Consider the following 15,693-nt stretch of genomic DNA (forward strand, 5'->3'; position numbering starts at 1 on the left):
CACTTGCATGTGATAAATAAGGTCTTATCTGTGTTTTTTAATTAGTTTACAGATTATTTGAAGGTGTGCACAGAGAGGAATTTTAAATTGCTCAGAAATTTAAAATCAATTGATGTCTACACGTGTCAGCAGCATCACATTTAGCCACAAGGTGACATTTCTGCAATCAGACATTTGACAGCTTAAGAATATGTAATTCTCAGATTTAAAAGCTGCTGATTCCTGGTTAAAATGGCATGCTAGGTGGAAAGTTTAATTTAAACTGACTATGTAAATTCTGTGGCATTTATCATGGTGCAATGCTTGCACTATATCAATGGAAATAAAATCATTTTATGGATTTTTTTTTTAAATAACTAAGGGTAGGAAGGGGACCAGTCTGGTTTATAAATCTAAAGAATTTCCTATAACAAAATTAGCTGCATATGGGAAAGCTAAAGGAAAAAATATTCACTTCAAGGAAGAAAAATAATTGATAATATGAGAAAAGTCCTTTGATGAATGAGAGAAACAAGTACATATTGTGGTATCTGGGATAGAAGACTATAAGTAAAGTTGTGTGATTTTATTAAAATATAAATACCCTTCTGAAATATTGATATTATGATACCTTTACTCTCATAGACTAAGGGTCTGATCCTGCAGCCAGGCATGGACCCTTACTCTCAATAGCAATCCCATTGAATTCAATTCCTGTAAGACTACTCATGAAAGTAAAGTTACAGGCACAGTTGAAGGCTTGGGCCCCAAGAAAGAAATTATCCAATTAATGGATTGTTAAATGCAATCAAATGAAGCAGTGTCTTAGTACAAACCACTGAGGTTTGCACAACACCCAAGAATGGCTATAAAGCACTTCCACTTTTTAAAAGTGGTAGACTTTTTTTTTTTAATAGCACTGTGAAATTTAAAACGCAAATAATCTACATAACTAAAATTTTTATCCTGTGAGTTTCTTAATCTAGATGAACGGAGTATAATTACAATTGTTTGCAGCCCACCTCGCAGTTCCTGAGACGACGGGCCCATGTAGGAGTGTTTGGGGGCAGCGGCTGGAGAGGGACTGGAAAAAGGTCTTCCACTACCCTGAAAAATAATGCAACAAACATATAGACAGATAATCAAGAGGGACATCAAATCCAAAGAAAAGCCAATATTTGATTCCCTTTGTCAATATCCTTGTATTATGACTGCAGATAACTGTTAGTGTCAAACTGTAGATACGTAACAACACCTGTAACTGACAATCATCTTTGAATTTTTTCATAAGTTTCTATTCTCAACATGACTCACAATGACTGTAAAACTTCACACAATGCCATGTTTTAAAACGCCATTCTCTGGCTTCTGTATTCTCCTATTTAGTTGGGTTACCTAATTCAGCAAAGCACTTAAAGAAGAGACCTGAGCACTTAAGAACAGACCTGAGGAAGAGCTCTGTATAGCTCCAAGGTTTGTCTCTCTCAGCAACAGAAGCTGGTTCAATAAAAGATTTACCTATCCACATTGTCCTACCACAAAGTTCTTAAGCACATACTTAAAATACAAGCCATATAGCTTCCTGACAAAAATCACGGCTAGAACACTGTTAAAACAGACTGGTGGAGTTTGTTAAAGATTCCAGTATACAAAGAAGTCCATGGTAGAATTCTGGAGCCTACACTGACATCAAATACATGTTAAATGTTACTTGTTTTCAAATACAGCAATTCTTAAATTATTGAAAACAGCTACCAAAAAGTGCTTCAAGTGAGCATAATGGAGTCCCTACACAAAGGGTCACATTTTGTTTCTAACTCCCTAAATCCATCAGGATCTATCTACCATTTCAACACTCATGTAAATCACCTACTGCCAACTCAAAGAGCCCTAAAATCCAGCTACAGATCTATTTGGCTTTCAGGACATTTATTTTCCTGCATAACATCTCCAAAAACTAACATTCAAACGTCTATTCACAAAACATTTTTACTACGTTTTAGAGACATCTTCAATATAGTCAGTTTGCAAAACAACATTATGCTGCAGTGATAATTACCTAACATGTTTTCTTTCCCACCAAATCCTAATGTCAGAAGGGAGGCTCACCAAAGAGGGCACACACAAAAGAAAAGGTCAAAATTAAAATTTGTAGAGATTTTCTCTTTTTAAAATCAAAATTAATTATATGAAAAGGAATCCTAATTTATTCTCAACTAAAAGCACAAGAAACATAGTATTGCCGTATTGAAACCAAAAGGATATAAGAAAAAAAGTGAGAACATAGCTTATTTCTAATTTTAAGAAATTGTGCTGCATTAATATATTTTTCAAAGGTCAACTATAGGAAAACTCTGTTAGTAAAGATTTCTACACAGAGTTCTCAGAAGAAACCCAACGAGTTTCCCCCTGAACATCAGCTGAAATAGGGTTTTCCCACTGACACCAACAGCCTCTCCGTGCCTAATTGACTGAGTTCTTTCAAATTCCATTTTAAGATTCAGCTCTTCTCTTTGGCCTATAATTCCTAATAAACAGCCTCCCTCCCACAATGAAAATACAAAAAACTTTACTCAGCTTCACAATTTCCCTATGCTCAGTCACTAAGTCACTTTCAGACCTCATTTACACCAGTATTAATCTAGAGTAATTTCACTATTTAAATGGAATTATTCTAAATGTACTCCAATAGGAAATCAGAATACATCCCACTGTCTCTGGAATTTAGATATTTTACCCCTCTTTTCAGGGCTGTGGCACATCTATAGCTGTTCCCTGCATGATATATTGCAGCCTACAGTATGTCATTCAATAGTATTTACAGACTACAATCACTTGTGGAGAGTTCTATAAAAATTTTGTAATAACAATTACAAAAATGAACTGAAATTGATGATATGACTAATTGTATGTGTCTGTAGTGCAAAGTGATATTTGATTTGCTCTTTACCTTTTCACCTACCTGGTTGTTGTCTTTTTGGACATGGTGAGAGATGATTGGGGATGAAGTATGTAACTGCTTGCACTGTCTGCGATAGCAGCCACTGCTACTGTCTGCAAGTTCCCGTCACTGCGTTTCTCTTTTGAAACATCTTTGGGGGGAAAAAAACCACACCACCCTCCTGTTTAATAACTGCACAAAGAACGGGGAAATGACAAGTTATGATTTATTGTGATCTGTTGGAAAAGCAAGCACTTTTGCACATGCAATAAAGGAATAGAGTGGATGGCAGATTACAGAGAAATTAAATAATTATGAATGAATAATGATCATTTATAAAATGCAGGAATATGCATGCAAATACATCATTGATGTTACACTGTTTCATCTTTGTAACTCTACTACTATATAGAAATCATTCACATAGAAAGGCCTGAGGATGTTTGTAAATAAGTATCTCTTTAGGAAATTCTGAGCAGCAGAACTTGTCTCTGAAATTTGGGGTAAACAGATAAAGCCTCGTGTTCAGCTAAACTTACAAGCGAACAATCAAATTTTTGAAATTCCACTAGGTTGCCTAAATTGTTCTTAAGAAAACAGCAAGCTTATCTGCACAAGCAATGGTGTGTTTCATTGCACCTTACTGTGTGCTTAAAATGTATTCTTGATATATCAAGGGTGAAATCCTCCTGGCCCCAAGAAATCAATGGTAAAATACTAATTTTTCTTCAATGAATACCCTAAGTACTCAGTGTATGTGGCTTCAGAGTAGATTTTTTTTTAAATTTCCATTGTCTTCACTGTTCTTTGGATCAGACCCATAATGTAAAAGCACACTTTTGGCATCATTTACTGTTTTGACATGAGTTGCCTCACTTTTATAAATTTAAACAATATAACAATAATTTCAAACTGGCAGTACCTGCTAACCAATGAAACAGTCAAATTTGTCTGACTCAGTACAAACATTAATACTTTTTTCCCAGTAGAAAGTATTAAAGTAGATGTTATACATTTTTAAGTGTAACATCCCAAAAGTCTCAATTTGGAAACATAATAAAATCCTTTTAAAATTAAAAGAAAATACTGCATTTTTGAAAACCCCAAACATGTAATTATGTGCTGTTTTTCTCTGTTCTAGCAGACTACATTGCAAAAGACAAACAAAATAAAGAGCACAACACCAAGCCCCAAGGATCCAGCTTCTGAAGGTTTCTTTGTTTTTCAAATAATGCTTGAGGGGTAGGCTGGTGACACTTTTTTTACAAAAAGGTCTGCCATAGGAAAGTTTCTTGAAAGTTGAGACTCCAATGAAAGTCACTTTTCATATGGAGGATTATTTTTTAAAAAGTCAAAATCAATACTATGTACTGTAATTTAAATGTACTGTTCTCATAGCCTAGCTAAAGAGTATAGACTGCTATCTACTTAACATAAAATTAAGATACATTTGGAGATGTACAGTGCTAAAGTTAGGAGGGGAGGCTCTCTGAGTATTTGCTTGCACAGAGGAAGGCTGGGCTAGCGGGTTCACGCATCAGCGTGGGACTTGGAGATGTGCATTCAATTTCCTGCTCCACCGCAGATTTTCTGCGAGACACTGGGCAGGTCATTTGTCCTCTCAGTGCTCTGCATTACTCCTCTGCAAAATGGGGATAACAGCACTGACCTCCCTCCTTCCCTCCCTGGGTTTCTGTGAAATGCTTTGAGATCAACTGATGAAAAGCCCCATATTATTAATTATAAGCTTAAATAAAACTAGTAAAATGAAGATAATTTCATACACAGAGCTATCGAGACAGACTCATTGGCTGCGGACATCTGCTCCAAATGGTACAGTCAAGAGAACAGAACGCACAGGAAATAACATTCCAAAATCTTGACTAAAAGAAGTCATTATGCCCCAAAGCTATTTATTCATTACTGGCAACTTCATCTGCTTATTCCTGTGGGAATGATGCTGAGAGTGCGTCCATAGATTTTATTGCTACCGGGTCTGGGGTTCCTCACTGATTTTTCACTGATTTTTTAGAATTATGGGACTGAGCCAAAGCCCTCTGAAGTTAAAGGAGACTTTCCATTTACTAAAGTGGGCCTTGAAGCAGGCCTTATATGTGGACCACAGATATTTGTTCCTTCAGAGAAGGAGGAGAAGTCCCTAACTGCATAGATAGCCAGGAATACTCAAATTTGGTGACATACAATGTACCTGAGGAAAGTGAAAGATAGACATGGAATCTACTTTGGCTCTACCTAGGGTGACCAGATGAGAGGAACAAAATATCGAAACACATGGGGGGTGGGGGCGTTCGCGGTGCTGGTGGAGGAAAAAAATTGAGTGCCACCGGCAGAGCAAAAAAAACAAACAAAAAAAAAAAACCCAACACAACCTCGGTCGGGATGCAGGACAAATAACTAAATATCAGGAGAGTCCCAATTTTATTGGGCCATCTGGTCACCCTAGCTCTGTGAATCCCCACTGAAGTTTATGGGATGGCAAGGGATGTAAACCAGGGCAGAATTTCACCCTCAATACCTCCACTTACCCATACTACATCTCAAATGGGCATAATATGTAATACTTATTTCACAAGGATCTTGTCCCAACTTAAATAATGTTTGTAAAGTGCATGGTGATCTTCAGATGAACAGTGCTGTAAATGCAAATACCGTATACACTCGTTCATAAGCCACATTTTTTAGCAAAAAAAGGGAAGCACCAGAGAAGGGGATCGACTTATGGACAAGTATAGAGAGGGAGAGGTGGGACACAGCCCCTTCCCCCAACAGAGGGAGCAAGGAGAGGCAGCACAGCCAGCAGAGCCAGAAGGGAAGAGGCAGGGCCAGAGTGTCTCCGCTTCTGGCCACGCTGCTCTCCCCACAGCCTCCAAGCAGCTGCAGCTACAGCTCCAGGGCTGGCAGGCTGCAGCCATGCTGCTCGGTCCCGCCCCCACAAGCAGGCTGTGGCTGCACCGCTCGGCCCGCCGGAGCACTCTGTGGCAATGCTGCTCAGCCCAGCCCGCCAGAGCAGGCTGCGGCCACGCTGCCCAGCCTGCCGGAGCAGCTCCAGCCAGGTGAGCGACATCCAGATAAGGTGGGAAGAGATGAGGTGGGGGTTCCGGGCTAGGGGTGGGGTCATGTGGGGGGTGGTCACAGGGGTTACTCCCCTGACCCCCAGCTTCTCCCCCCAAAAAATTTCCTCACCAGTTGTTGTCCTGGCCCATCAAGGTAAGCAGCTGGTGTGCTGGGACACTTTGTTTACTTAGGTTTACCTCCGTGCCTGAGGACGCTCAACATAAACAAACCATCTCGGCCCACCAGAAGCTTATCCTGACAGCCCAAGAGCTAAAGTTTGCTGACCCCTGAATTACAGGGTCATCTAATGAATGGATTATAAAATTTTTTCATTTTTACTTATCCATCTTTGGGGGGGTCGGCTTATAAATGAACCAATCTATGATCAAGTATATACGGTATTTAGTATTATATCTACAATATTAATTGAAGAAAAGGGGAAATAAAGAATTCATAAAGATGGATCATTTGATTTGTGTTTGGCCACAAGAACAGACAACCCTCAAGTCCTATAGGTAAAACTCACCCTGCATGCTGGTGACATCCAAAAGTTGCCCTTGAGGAATAATCACTTGTGCCATTCCTGGCTGAGTCGAAGGAATTACATGTAGCACCTGTCCATGTTCTGACTGGCTGGCAACAATCATCTATTAAAATAAGAATAAAAAATACTTTGTAATACTAACTATATAGCATGATGTGGTTAACCAGTTTTCAGTGGCATTAGCATGTTTTGGTTACTATTAGAATAATAACTACACCGCTACCTCGATATAATGCCATCCGATATAACACGAATTTGGATATAACGTGGTAAAGCAGTGCTCTGGGGGAGCGGAACTGTGCACTCCGGTGGATCAAAGCAAGTTCAATATAGCACAGTTTCACCTATAACGTGGTAAGATTTTTTGGCTCCCAAGGACAGCGTTATATTGACATAGAGGTGTACTTTCAAATTGTTTTACATTTGCAGAGTAATTTGATTTTGCAGCATGAGAAATTTGAGGATTTATCATGGAAGAGTCTACTTTAGCACTCTAAAATACAGTATTTGTCATTGATTTCTAACTGCTCAAACCCTTTTAAAAACTTAACATTTATTAAGCCAAAAATAGAGAGAAGCAATTGTGATTGTGTTCTGACATCCAAACAGGCTTGTTTGAAACTCTGAACACTGCAACCAGCTCTATTGAAAAGGTTTTTTAAAAAGTGTATTCACTATCTGAAACAGAAAATCATTACTGTTTCCCTAAATTAAAATTAGAGTCACTTGTGAGGCATTGTTATATGCAAATTAATCAGGGGAGAATGGTAGAAGGGGTATATTATTGGCTGACTTACCGCTGATGCCGTACGTGACATTGCACTCCATATGCTTTCTGAAAATATGCTTGGAATGTGAATATAATGTAACTGGAATATACTTCATGCAAAAGTTTTCTTGTAAGGTATCAATACAAAGCTTATAATCTACTGAGTGTGTTCATCCTATTTGTGTGAATGTATCATTCTTGAATCTGAAGCTAGAAATATGAAGTATTACTCTGAAGTTCTATTGTAATTATGCAGAGTGTGGGCCATTAATGGTGGTTTAGAATCTGGATGGCTTCCATTGACCAGGACAATTGGTTGTAAATGGGTCTGTTTACTTGTAAGCCTTGTGTTCCTGTGAGTCAGGCCGGAAAGAATGGAGGCTTGAGGGGTCTCACAGGACATGTGACCATGTCACCTGGTACTAGAATCCATCTTAAAACTGGTGCTTTTCCATTTAGAAGGAAGGTTGGGAATCCAAAGAGACAAAAGATTCTCGCTTTGTGCCAAAAATATAAAAGGGAGTGGAACAGAACAAAGGGGGCTGAAGTCATGAGAAAACTCCTAGTTACCACCTGAGCTGGAATTAACAAGAACTGTACCAGGGGAAATGATTGGGCCCAGACTAAGGAGAAATCTAGTCTGTGAAAGAAGCTTATTGGAACATCTCTGCATGTGAGATTTACCCTGTATTTAGTTTCTTAAATGTATTAGGCTTAGACATGCGTGTTTTGTTTTATTTTGATTGGTAACTTACTTTGTTCTGTCTGTTATTACTTGAAACCGCTTAAATCCTACTTTTTATACTTAATAAAATCACTTTTGTTTATTAATTAGCCCAGAGTAAGAGATTAATACTTGGGTGAGCAAACAGCTGTGCATCTCTCTCTATCAGTGTTATAGAGGGCAGATAATTTATGAGTTTACCATGTATAAGCTTTATATAGCTAAGTAGTTTTTGGTTAAAGTCTTCAGCTTTGGGGGCGTGGACCAGACCAGGGTCTGTGTTGCAGCAGACTAGCGTGTCTGGCTCAACAAGGCAGGTTCTAAGCCCCAAGCTGGCAATGAAAAACAGGCTCAATGGTAGTTTCAGCACATCAGGTAACAGTCCCAAGGGCTGTCACGGTGGCGTAGTCAACCAGGATCTGTGCACAGTTGATTGCTTTGAGACACTGGTAGTGATTTTAAGTGAATCTTAATTGTGCTGGCTGGAGAACAGACAAAGTGATTACTGGTTTGTTATTTTCTGTTTTCTTATTTCGGGTAAGAGAAATAGGGACAGAAAAGTAAGCAAATAAGTAAGAGCAAAGATGAGAAGCAGCTAGAACTACACAGGCTGCAAATTGCCCACGAAGGCTGAACACTGGGCGCTGGGAAAGTCCCTGTTAACTAAGAAGCCCCTGAGCTGAGTGGATTTCAGTTTCAGTGAACTGCAGTGAGGTGTGGCCCAACCTCTGGGTCTGTGCTGAAGCTGACTGGACTGTCTAATTCAGCAAGACAGGAGTGGAGGGATGCCTGTTCTGGCAGGAGGGTTGTTCTCTGTGGTATCCCAGCTCATAGAGCAAATGGAAATTGATGTGCAATTTGCCCAGGAAAAGGCTGCCATGAAGGCAGAAGCAGCCAAACAAAGGGCTGCACACCAGCAAGCACTGGACTTAAAAGCACAAAAAGATTGAAGCACAGAAAGATGCTCAGAAGGAGAAGAAAAGAGAACTGGGTAGCAAATGCCCTGTCCAAAAAAAAGGAATTTTAGATGTACTACCTCCGCCATGGACAATGTCGCTGGCAGTAAGTTCAGGAGGAAGGTGTGACATTGCACTCCATACGCTTTCTGAAAATAGGCTTGGAATGTGAATATAATGTAACTGGAATATGCTTCATGCAAAAGGTCTCTATAAACTTTGTAATGATACCGTACAAATCTACTGAGTGTGTTCACAATTCCCAACATTCAGCAAAAGTGGCTCAGAGGGTAGCAATAGAGAGACAAGGAAGAAAGAGTAAGCAGTAAAGGGGAGAAAGAATGGGAGCATTGAGGACTGTTCCCACTGTGGCCTGGTCTACACTACACGTTTAAACCGATTTTAGCAGCGTTAAACCTATTTAACGCTGCACCCGTCCACACTACGAGGCCCTTTATATCGATATAAAGGGCTCTTTAAACCGGTTTCTGTACTCCTCCCCAACGAGAGGAGTAGCGCTGAAATCGGTATTACCATATCGGATTAGGGTTAGTGTGGCCGCAAATCGATGGTATTGGTCTCCGGGCGGTATCCCACAGTGCACCATTGTGACTGCTCTGGACAGCAATCCGAACTCGGATGCACTGGCCAGGTAAACAGGAAAAGCCCCGTGAACTTTTGAATTTCGTTTCCTGTTTGCCCAGCATGGAGCGCTGATCAGCATGGGTGGCGATGCAGTCCCAAATCCAAAAAGAGCTCCAGCATGGGCCGTACGGGAGATACTGGATCTGATCGCTGTATGGGGAGACAAATCTGTTCTATCACAGCTCCGTTACAGAAGATGAAATGAGAAAGCATTTGAAAAAATCTCCAGGCTATGATAGACAGAGGCCACAGCACAGTGCTGTGTGACAAGCATAATGGAAAGCCAAAGAATCAAATGGACGCTCATGGAAGGATGGAGGGGGTACTGAGGACTCCAGCTATTCCAGTCCCCGAAAAGCATTTGCATTCTTGGCTGAGCTCCCAATGCCTGTAGGGTCAAACACATTGTTCGGGGTGTTTCAGGGTATATGTCATCAATTTACCCCCCACCCCCCATGAAACAAAAGGGAAAAAAATCGTTTCTTGACTTTTTTTATATGTCACCCTATGTCTACTGCATGATGCTGGTAGACGCGGTGCTGTGGCAATGAATAACAGCATCCTCTCTCCTCTCCTCCCCTCCCCGGCAGACAGTACAATATGACTGCTATCCATCGTCATCATCAGCCCGTGAGTGTTCCTGGCTGGCCTCAGGTGAGGTCGGCCGGGGGCGCCTGGGTAAAAATAGGAATGATTCCTGGTCATTCCCAGTAGATGGTACAGAACGGCTGGTAATCGTCCTCATCATAGCAACTGGGGGCTGAGTTCCATCAGCCCCCCCCTCCCCTTTCATGTCTAAAGAAAAGATTCTGTACTGCCTGGACTATCATAGCAGCGGGATGCTGGGCTCCTCTCTCCCCCACCATTTAATGTCCTGCCTGGACTATCATAGCAGCTGGAGGCTGCCTCCCCATCATTTTATCTCCTAAAAAGTCAGTATTTCTTATTCCTGCATTCTTTATTACTTCATCACACAAATGGGAGATACTGCCACAGTAGCCCAGAAAGATTGGGGGAGAAAGGAATCAACGGGAGGGGTTGTTGCAGGGGCACCCCCCATGAATGGCACACAGCTCATCATTTCTGCGGGATCTGACACGGAACGGCTGTGCTCTCTGGTTCTCTAGTACACTTGCCCCATATTCTAGGCAGGACTGACTATTTTCAGATAAATCATAAAGGGGGGATTGACTCAGGGAGTGATTCCCATTTTTGTCTTTGCGCCCCCGGCTGACCTCAGCTAAGGCCAGCCAGGAGCACCCATGACATTAGCAGACGGTACAGAATGAGAGGACGGTTATCAGTCATCGCCAATTTACAATGGCAGACGGTGCAATAGGGCTGGTAACCATCTCTGCTACCTTACAATGGCAAATGAATGCTGCTGTGTAGCACTGCAGTACCGCCTCTGTCAGCGGCATCCAGTACACATACGGTGACAGTGACAAAATGCAAAACGGGCTCCATGAGGACTATGCCATGCTATGGTGTCTGCCAGAGCAATCCAGGGAAAAAGGGCGCGAAATGATTATCTGCCGTTGCTTTCACGGAGGAAGGAATGAGTGACGACATTTACCCAGAATCACCCGCGACACTGTTTTTGCACCATCATGTATTGGGATCTCAACCCAGAATTCCAATGGTCAGGGGAGACTGTGGGAACTATGGGATAGCTACCCACAGTGCAACGCTCCGGAAATCGATGCTAGCCTTGGTACATGGACGCACACCGCCGAATTAACGTGCTTAGTGTGGCTGCGTGCATTCAACTTTATACAATCTGTTTTACAAAACCAGTTTGTGTAAAAGCGGAATAATCCCGTAGAGCAGACATACCCTGTGAGATGGTCTATACAGTTTGAGAATATGATGGAAACACATTAGATTTTTATGAATTAAAGTCAGTAATGGCTTAACTCAGGATCTGGAGACCTGAGCAGCGGCAACTGAGAACTAAGAGAATAAACTGAGAATAAACCACTCTGAGAAGAATCAGCTTGTTCTCAGAGTCTGAAACATTTTTATATAGAAACGCTAAACCACTTCAAGACATTGTCCTTAACACTGTTCCCCTTTTGTGAGCTCAGCAGGTGTGTGGTTTTATATGTACTTACCATCTGTGTACTGGAATCCCCCAGTGACTGTAGTTCATAGAGAGGCTGGCCATTCTGGTCTACCAGATGGAACTCTTCTGTGGAAAGAGGCTGAGCCTGGGATAGCTGCACTGGTGTATTCGATGACACAGACGAATTGTCTGAAACATGCACTGCGATGGGCAAGACTGCTGAAGAGTCATTCTGTTCAAATGATGGATCCCTGGAATCCATGCAGGTTAGATGCTTTTACAGGGAAAAACAGTGAAATATACTTTAATCTTAGTATCGACTTGTTATTTCTATTTTAAATAATAATTTAAATATATTTTATACATTACTTGCCACGTTTCATTCTCATAGGGAACTTTCCCCCTCAAGTGTTCAAGTATCTATTGGCTAGTGATTTTATTTTCTGTTCCTCCTTCCATGATGAAAATATTATTTTCTGCCTCCTAAAATAATCAACCTCTGCTACGATGAAGCAAAACCACTTGTACCCAAGACTTGCTTCCAAAAATAGTTACATTTCAAAATAACATGCTTGGATCCACCAACAAGACTTAAAACCAAGTAGGAGGGCTAAGGTTTAAAAGGAAGGGGGGAGGGGAAAATGAGCTAATATATTTTTTTAAATCTCTATAAATTTTTTAATTCAAATTGCTTAAAAATCTGTAAATATGCTACTTGAGTCTCAAATCAATACTTTTTCATTTTTGTTTGTCAACAGAACCACAACATAGAAATTGACACAGTATCTTTGTCAAATTTTTTATACAAATATGAAGCATGGCGGTAGTACAAAAAGATAATACAATGCATAAGCTCCATATGGCAAGACTGAGAATCAATGGGCTATGTAAACATCTCACCAAACCTGTCAAACTTGGTCTAGGATTATAGCGCATTCCATTTTCGTTTGGCAGCTACCAGCTGAAGCTAGGAAGCTTCTGCACTATTAGCAATCTGGGTACACTCAGAAACAATACTAGACTGAAGGAAAAATATGTATAAGAACTCCAAAGTAGACAGTTTTCTTGTAAGAAGCACCCATATGATAAGGTGTTTTAATGTCATCTGAACAACCTAAAAAGAAGAGTGGAATTTGCTTAACTTCTTCCAGAAATCACACATTCATTATTTTCTGAACCTTTATGACCTAATCACTAGTACAACAGAAAGTTTGTTAATGTTGAATTCTAATAACTGGAAAAATGTTTCTAAGTTCTATATGCAGGTCAGAAACTGGCCACATAGCATGAAAAATCTAGTACCCATTGTTGTACTTTCAGTAGACAAAAGATTTGTGGCTTGGGGCCTATAAATAAATTAGAGTAACAGTAATGAATTCATGGAACTATTTGTTTTAAGATACATCGTATGGTACAGGGTACAAGATCACATTGCCAAAAGAATTATTTTAAATTGTAAAATTAACTAAGAAACACATATGTATGTTGTCTGGATTAAAGACATTTTGATTAGAAATAGATAACTACAGCCAAAATTCTCATACCTCAGTACCTAAAGTTAGACTCCTACATCAAAATGTGCACAAATATATGCAGCCTGATGTTCATAAGTGCTGAATACCTGAAGCTCTCACTCATTTCAATGAGTATTTCTTTCAGTGAAAGAAAATTTTTCAATAATTTTTAAAATTAAAAAAGTTCATACAAATACACCCATTGAAAGAAACTAAGTGTTTTTAAATGATTTTCTAGCTTTGCTATCAGAATGCAAACTGATGAGAATCACGTCAGATATTCACTCATTCCAAATTAATCTGTATTAGAAATCAATGTAAAGACAGTAGCATATGTTGTGTAAAGCCATTGTGAAATAATGAGAGAAAAACAGATTGCTTATTGATGTGCACGGTAAACAGATTATTATGTTGTAGACTTTTCACAGAGGATAGAAAGAAACCAGCTTCAAACACAGTCATGTCCCAACTAATCTCTCACCTGAAACACTTGGTCATCTGTTTCTGACTCTCCTGTACTATTACAGTTGACTACCAGTAAGTCTTTAGATGTTTCCATGCTGACGTCATGGTCAACTCCATTTTCTTCCATTACAGGGCGGCCTGGAAAAGTCACAGTACTTTAATTCAGCCTCCCATCCAGGATGTACTTTTACCTCATCCTATAGGTCACCACATTTATTTTTTATTATTTTAAAATGTAGAACTTATGAACTTCGGCAAAGCCTCATCGCATTTTAAATCAATGGCAAACCTCCCATCGACTTCCATGAGACTGTGATATAGCCCTGCTTCATAAGGTGGCAAAACCTGACATATCTTTATTCAGTTCTCACCCAAGAAAAATTTCAATTGATTTCTAGAGGATCATGGATAGGCTCTTTCCTCAAAAAGTTTTGCTTAAGTAAGACTGACAGATTTTGATCCATTGTTTGTGCACATATGTCGTTTTATACAAAAAGTGACAATATACATTTATATAATTAATGCCTTTCATCCAGAGGGATCATGAAAGCACTCTATAAAAATTTCACTAATGGATTTTTTACAATGAACACACAAGAATTGCTTCACCCATCTCTGACATGCAGCCAACTCTGAAGTGAAACAACTATTTTAGAGTAATACTTAACAACAGTGTCAGAATGAAGGCAAACATCTATTCTGTTAATTTACCAGGGGCATTTTTAGGCAGGAAGAGTGCAGTTACCCAAACTGGAATTTGGCCAGGACCATGGGATGTACAGAAAAAGTGCCAGAGGCTTTTAGAACTCCATTTGTACCTCTAATTCCACAGAAGGCACCCCCAGCACCAGTTTCCCCAGAACACAACATTCAAGCACACAAAGAGAAGTGATACCTACCACTTTCTGCAGGACCTACGTTTTGCCTGGATTGAGCATTTTTTATCTTATGCAATGATCGATAGAACACCCAGTGAGTTAATTCATTACATATGTTAAAGTGTACCACACACCATGAAATATACATGGCATAAAACAAGGCCATCTTTATAGAAGACATTTTAATTTTGGTATCCTGATTTTTCCCAGAGTTTTTTCCTCAAATAATTTTCTTTTAATAAGAAAAAGTATTCCACGGTTCTTTAGCTTGCATATTGTACAAACTTTACACATTCGATCAGTTTCACCAGCGCGGCTGATAAATTGCTGTAACTGGACCTATTTGGCTTTGCCTTTCAGCCTCTATTTCCTTCATCAGCAGAGCTTCCAAGTTCCATCGGGTTAGCTGGTAAATTTTTTACAGAAACATTCAGCCTGTGGAGCACACAAGTTCGTTTGGCTAAGCCACACAAGACGGATGGAAAAGGAAAGCCTGACTTATTTGGCTTTTGGAGCTAAGTGAATCATCTTTCAGAGATAAATTCTTCCAATGCATTTGAACAACATTCTAACTTCAAACATCTCTCTAAATTTATTTAACCTAGCTTCATCAAACTTGGATTTTTTTTAAATTCTCAATTACTATACAAAATGACAGGTTCCTAATTTCTAGTATCTGCCATGTTTAAACCAGGTCACAGAGGGAAAGCATTTTTCCCCCTCAACACTCCCATACCTCCAAAATATTTGAAATCAGTTAGCTTAAACTTTCAAAATAATTTCACTTATGGGGCTGAGACCAAATATGGAAAGTTTCAGCCACAGATACTAAGGATGTCAAGAGCAACAGAAAACATTGAATGTAAAATTGAATTTTATTAGTAAATGTATTATTAATCTCTCTAATAAAAATAGTAAAATAGGGTATTTTAGTCTAAGCAATAGAATTTAGCCTTTTGAGAACAATTAAGTGCACTGACTGCAAAATGGCTTTCTACAGATGTAATGTTAATCTCATTTAGGAGTAAATAAATATTTAATAATAGATTACAAAATAATAGTTGCTATTATGTTCTTCAAATCAGACAGTTCAGTTATACACATGATGAAGATTTTGTCTGGGTCAACTAGTATACCC

At 39.6% G+C, this 15,693-nt stretch overlaps 1 protein-coding gene across 4 annotated transcripts in view; it reads right to left on the reverse strand.

Annotated features, from left to right (window-relative positions):
• The window catches only part of CARF (calcium responsive transcription factor), a 50,807-nt gene that overhangs the window by 30,845 nt on the left and 4,269 nt on the right, over positions 1-15,693 (reverse strand). For all 4 annotated transcript variants that reach the window (XM_050969587.1, XM_050969588.1, XM_050969589.1 and 1 more), the window contains exons 2-6: positions 13,694-13,815; positions 11,748-11,972; positions 6,522-6,642; positions 2,942-3,071; positions 1,002-1,086 (exon numbers count right to left, since the gene is read on the reverse strand). In XM_050969587.1, the coding sequence (XP_050825544.1) occupies positions 1,002-1,086; positions 2,942-3,071; positions 6,522-6,642; positions 11,748-11,972; positions 13,694-13,804 (672 nt within the window). In that variant the 5' untranslated portion in view covers positions 13,805-13,815. The remainder of the gene's footprint in view (positions 1-1,001; positions 1,087-2,941; positions 3,072-6,521; positions 6,643-11,747; positions 11,973-13,693; positions 13,816-15,693) is intronic.

Source organism: Gopherus flavomarginatus, chromosome 10, assembly GCF_025201925.1.
Source record: "Gopherus flavomarginatus isolate rGopFla2 chromosome 10, rGopFla2.mat.asm, whole genome shotgun sequence".
In the NCBI taxonomy this organism is placed as follows: Eukaryota; Metazoa; Chordata; order Testudines; family Testudinidae; genus Gopherus; species Gopherus flavomarginatus.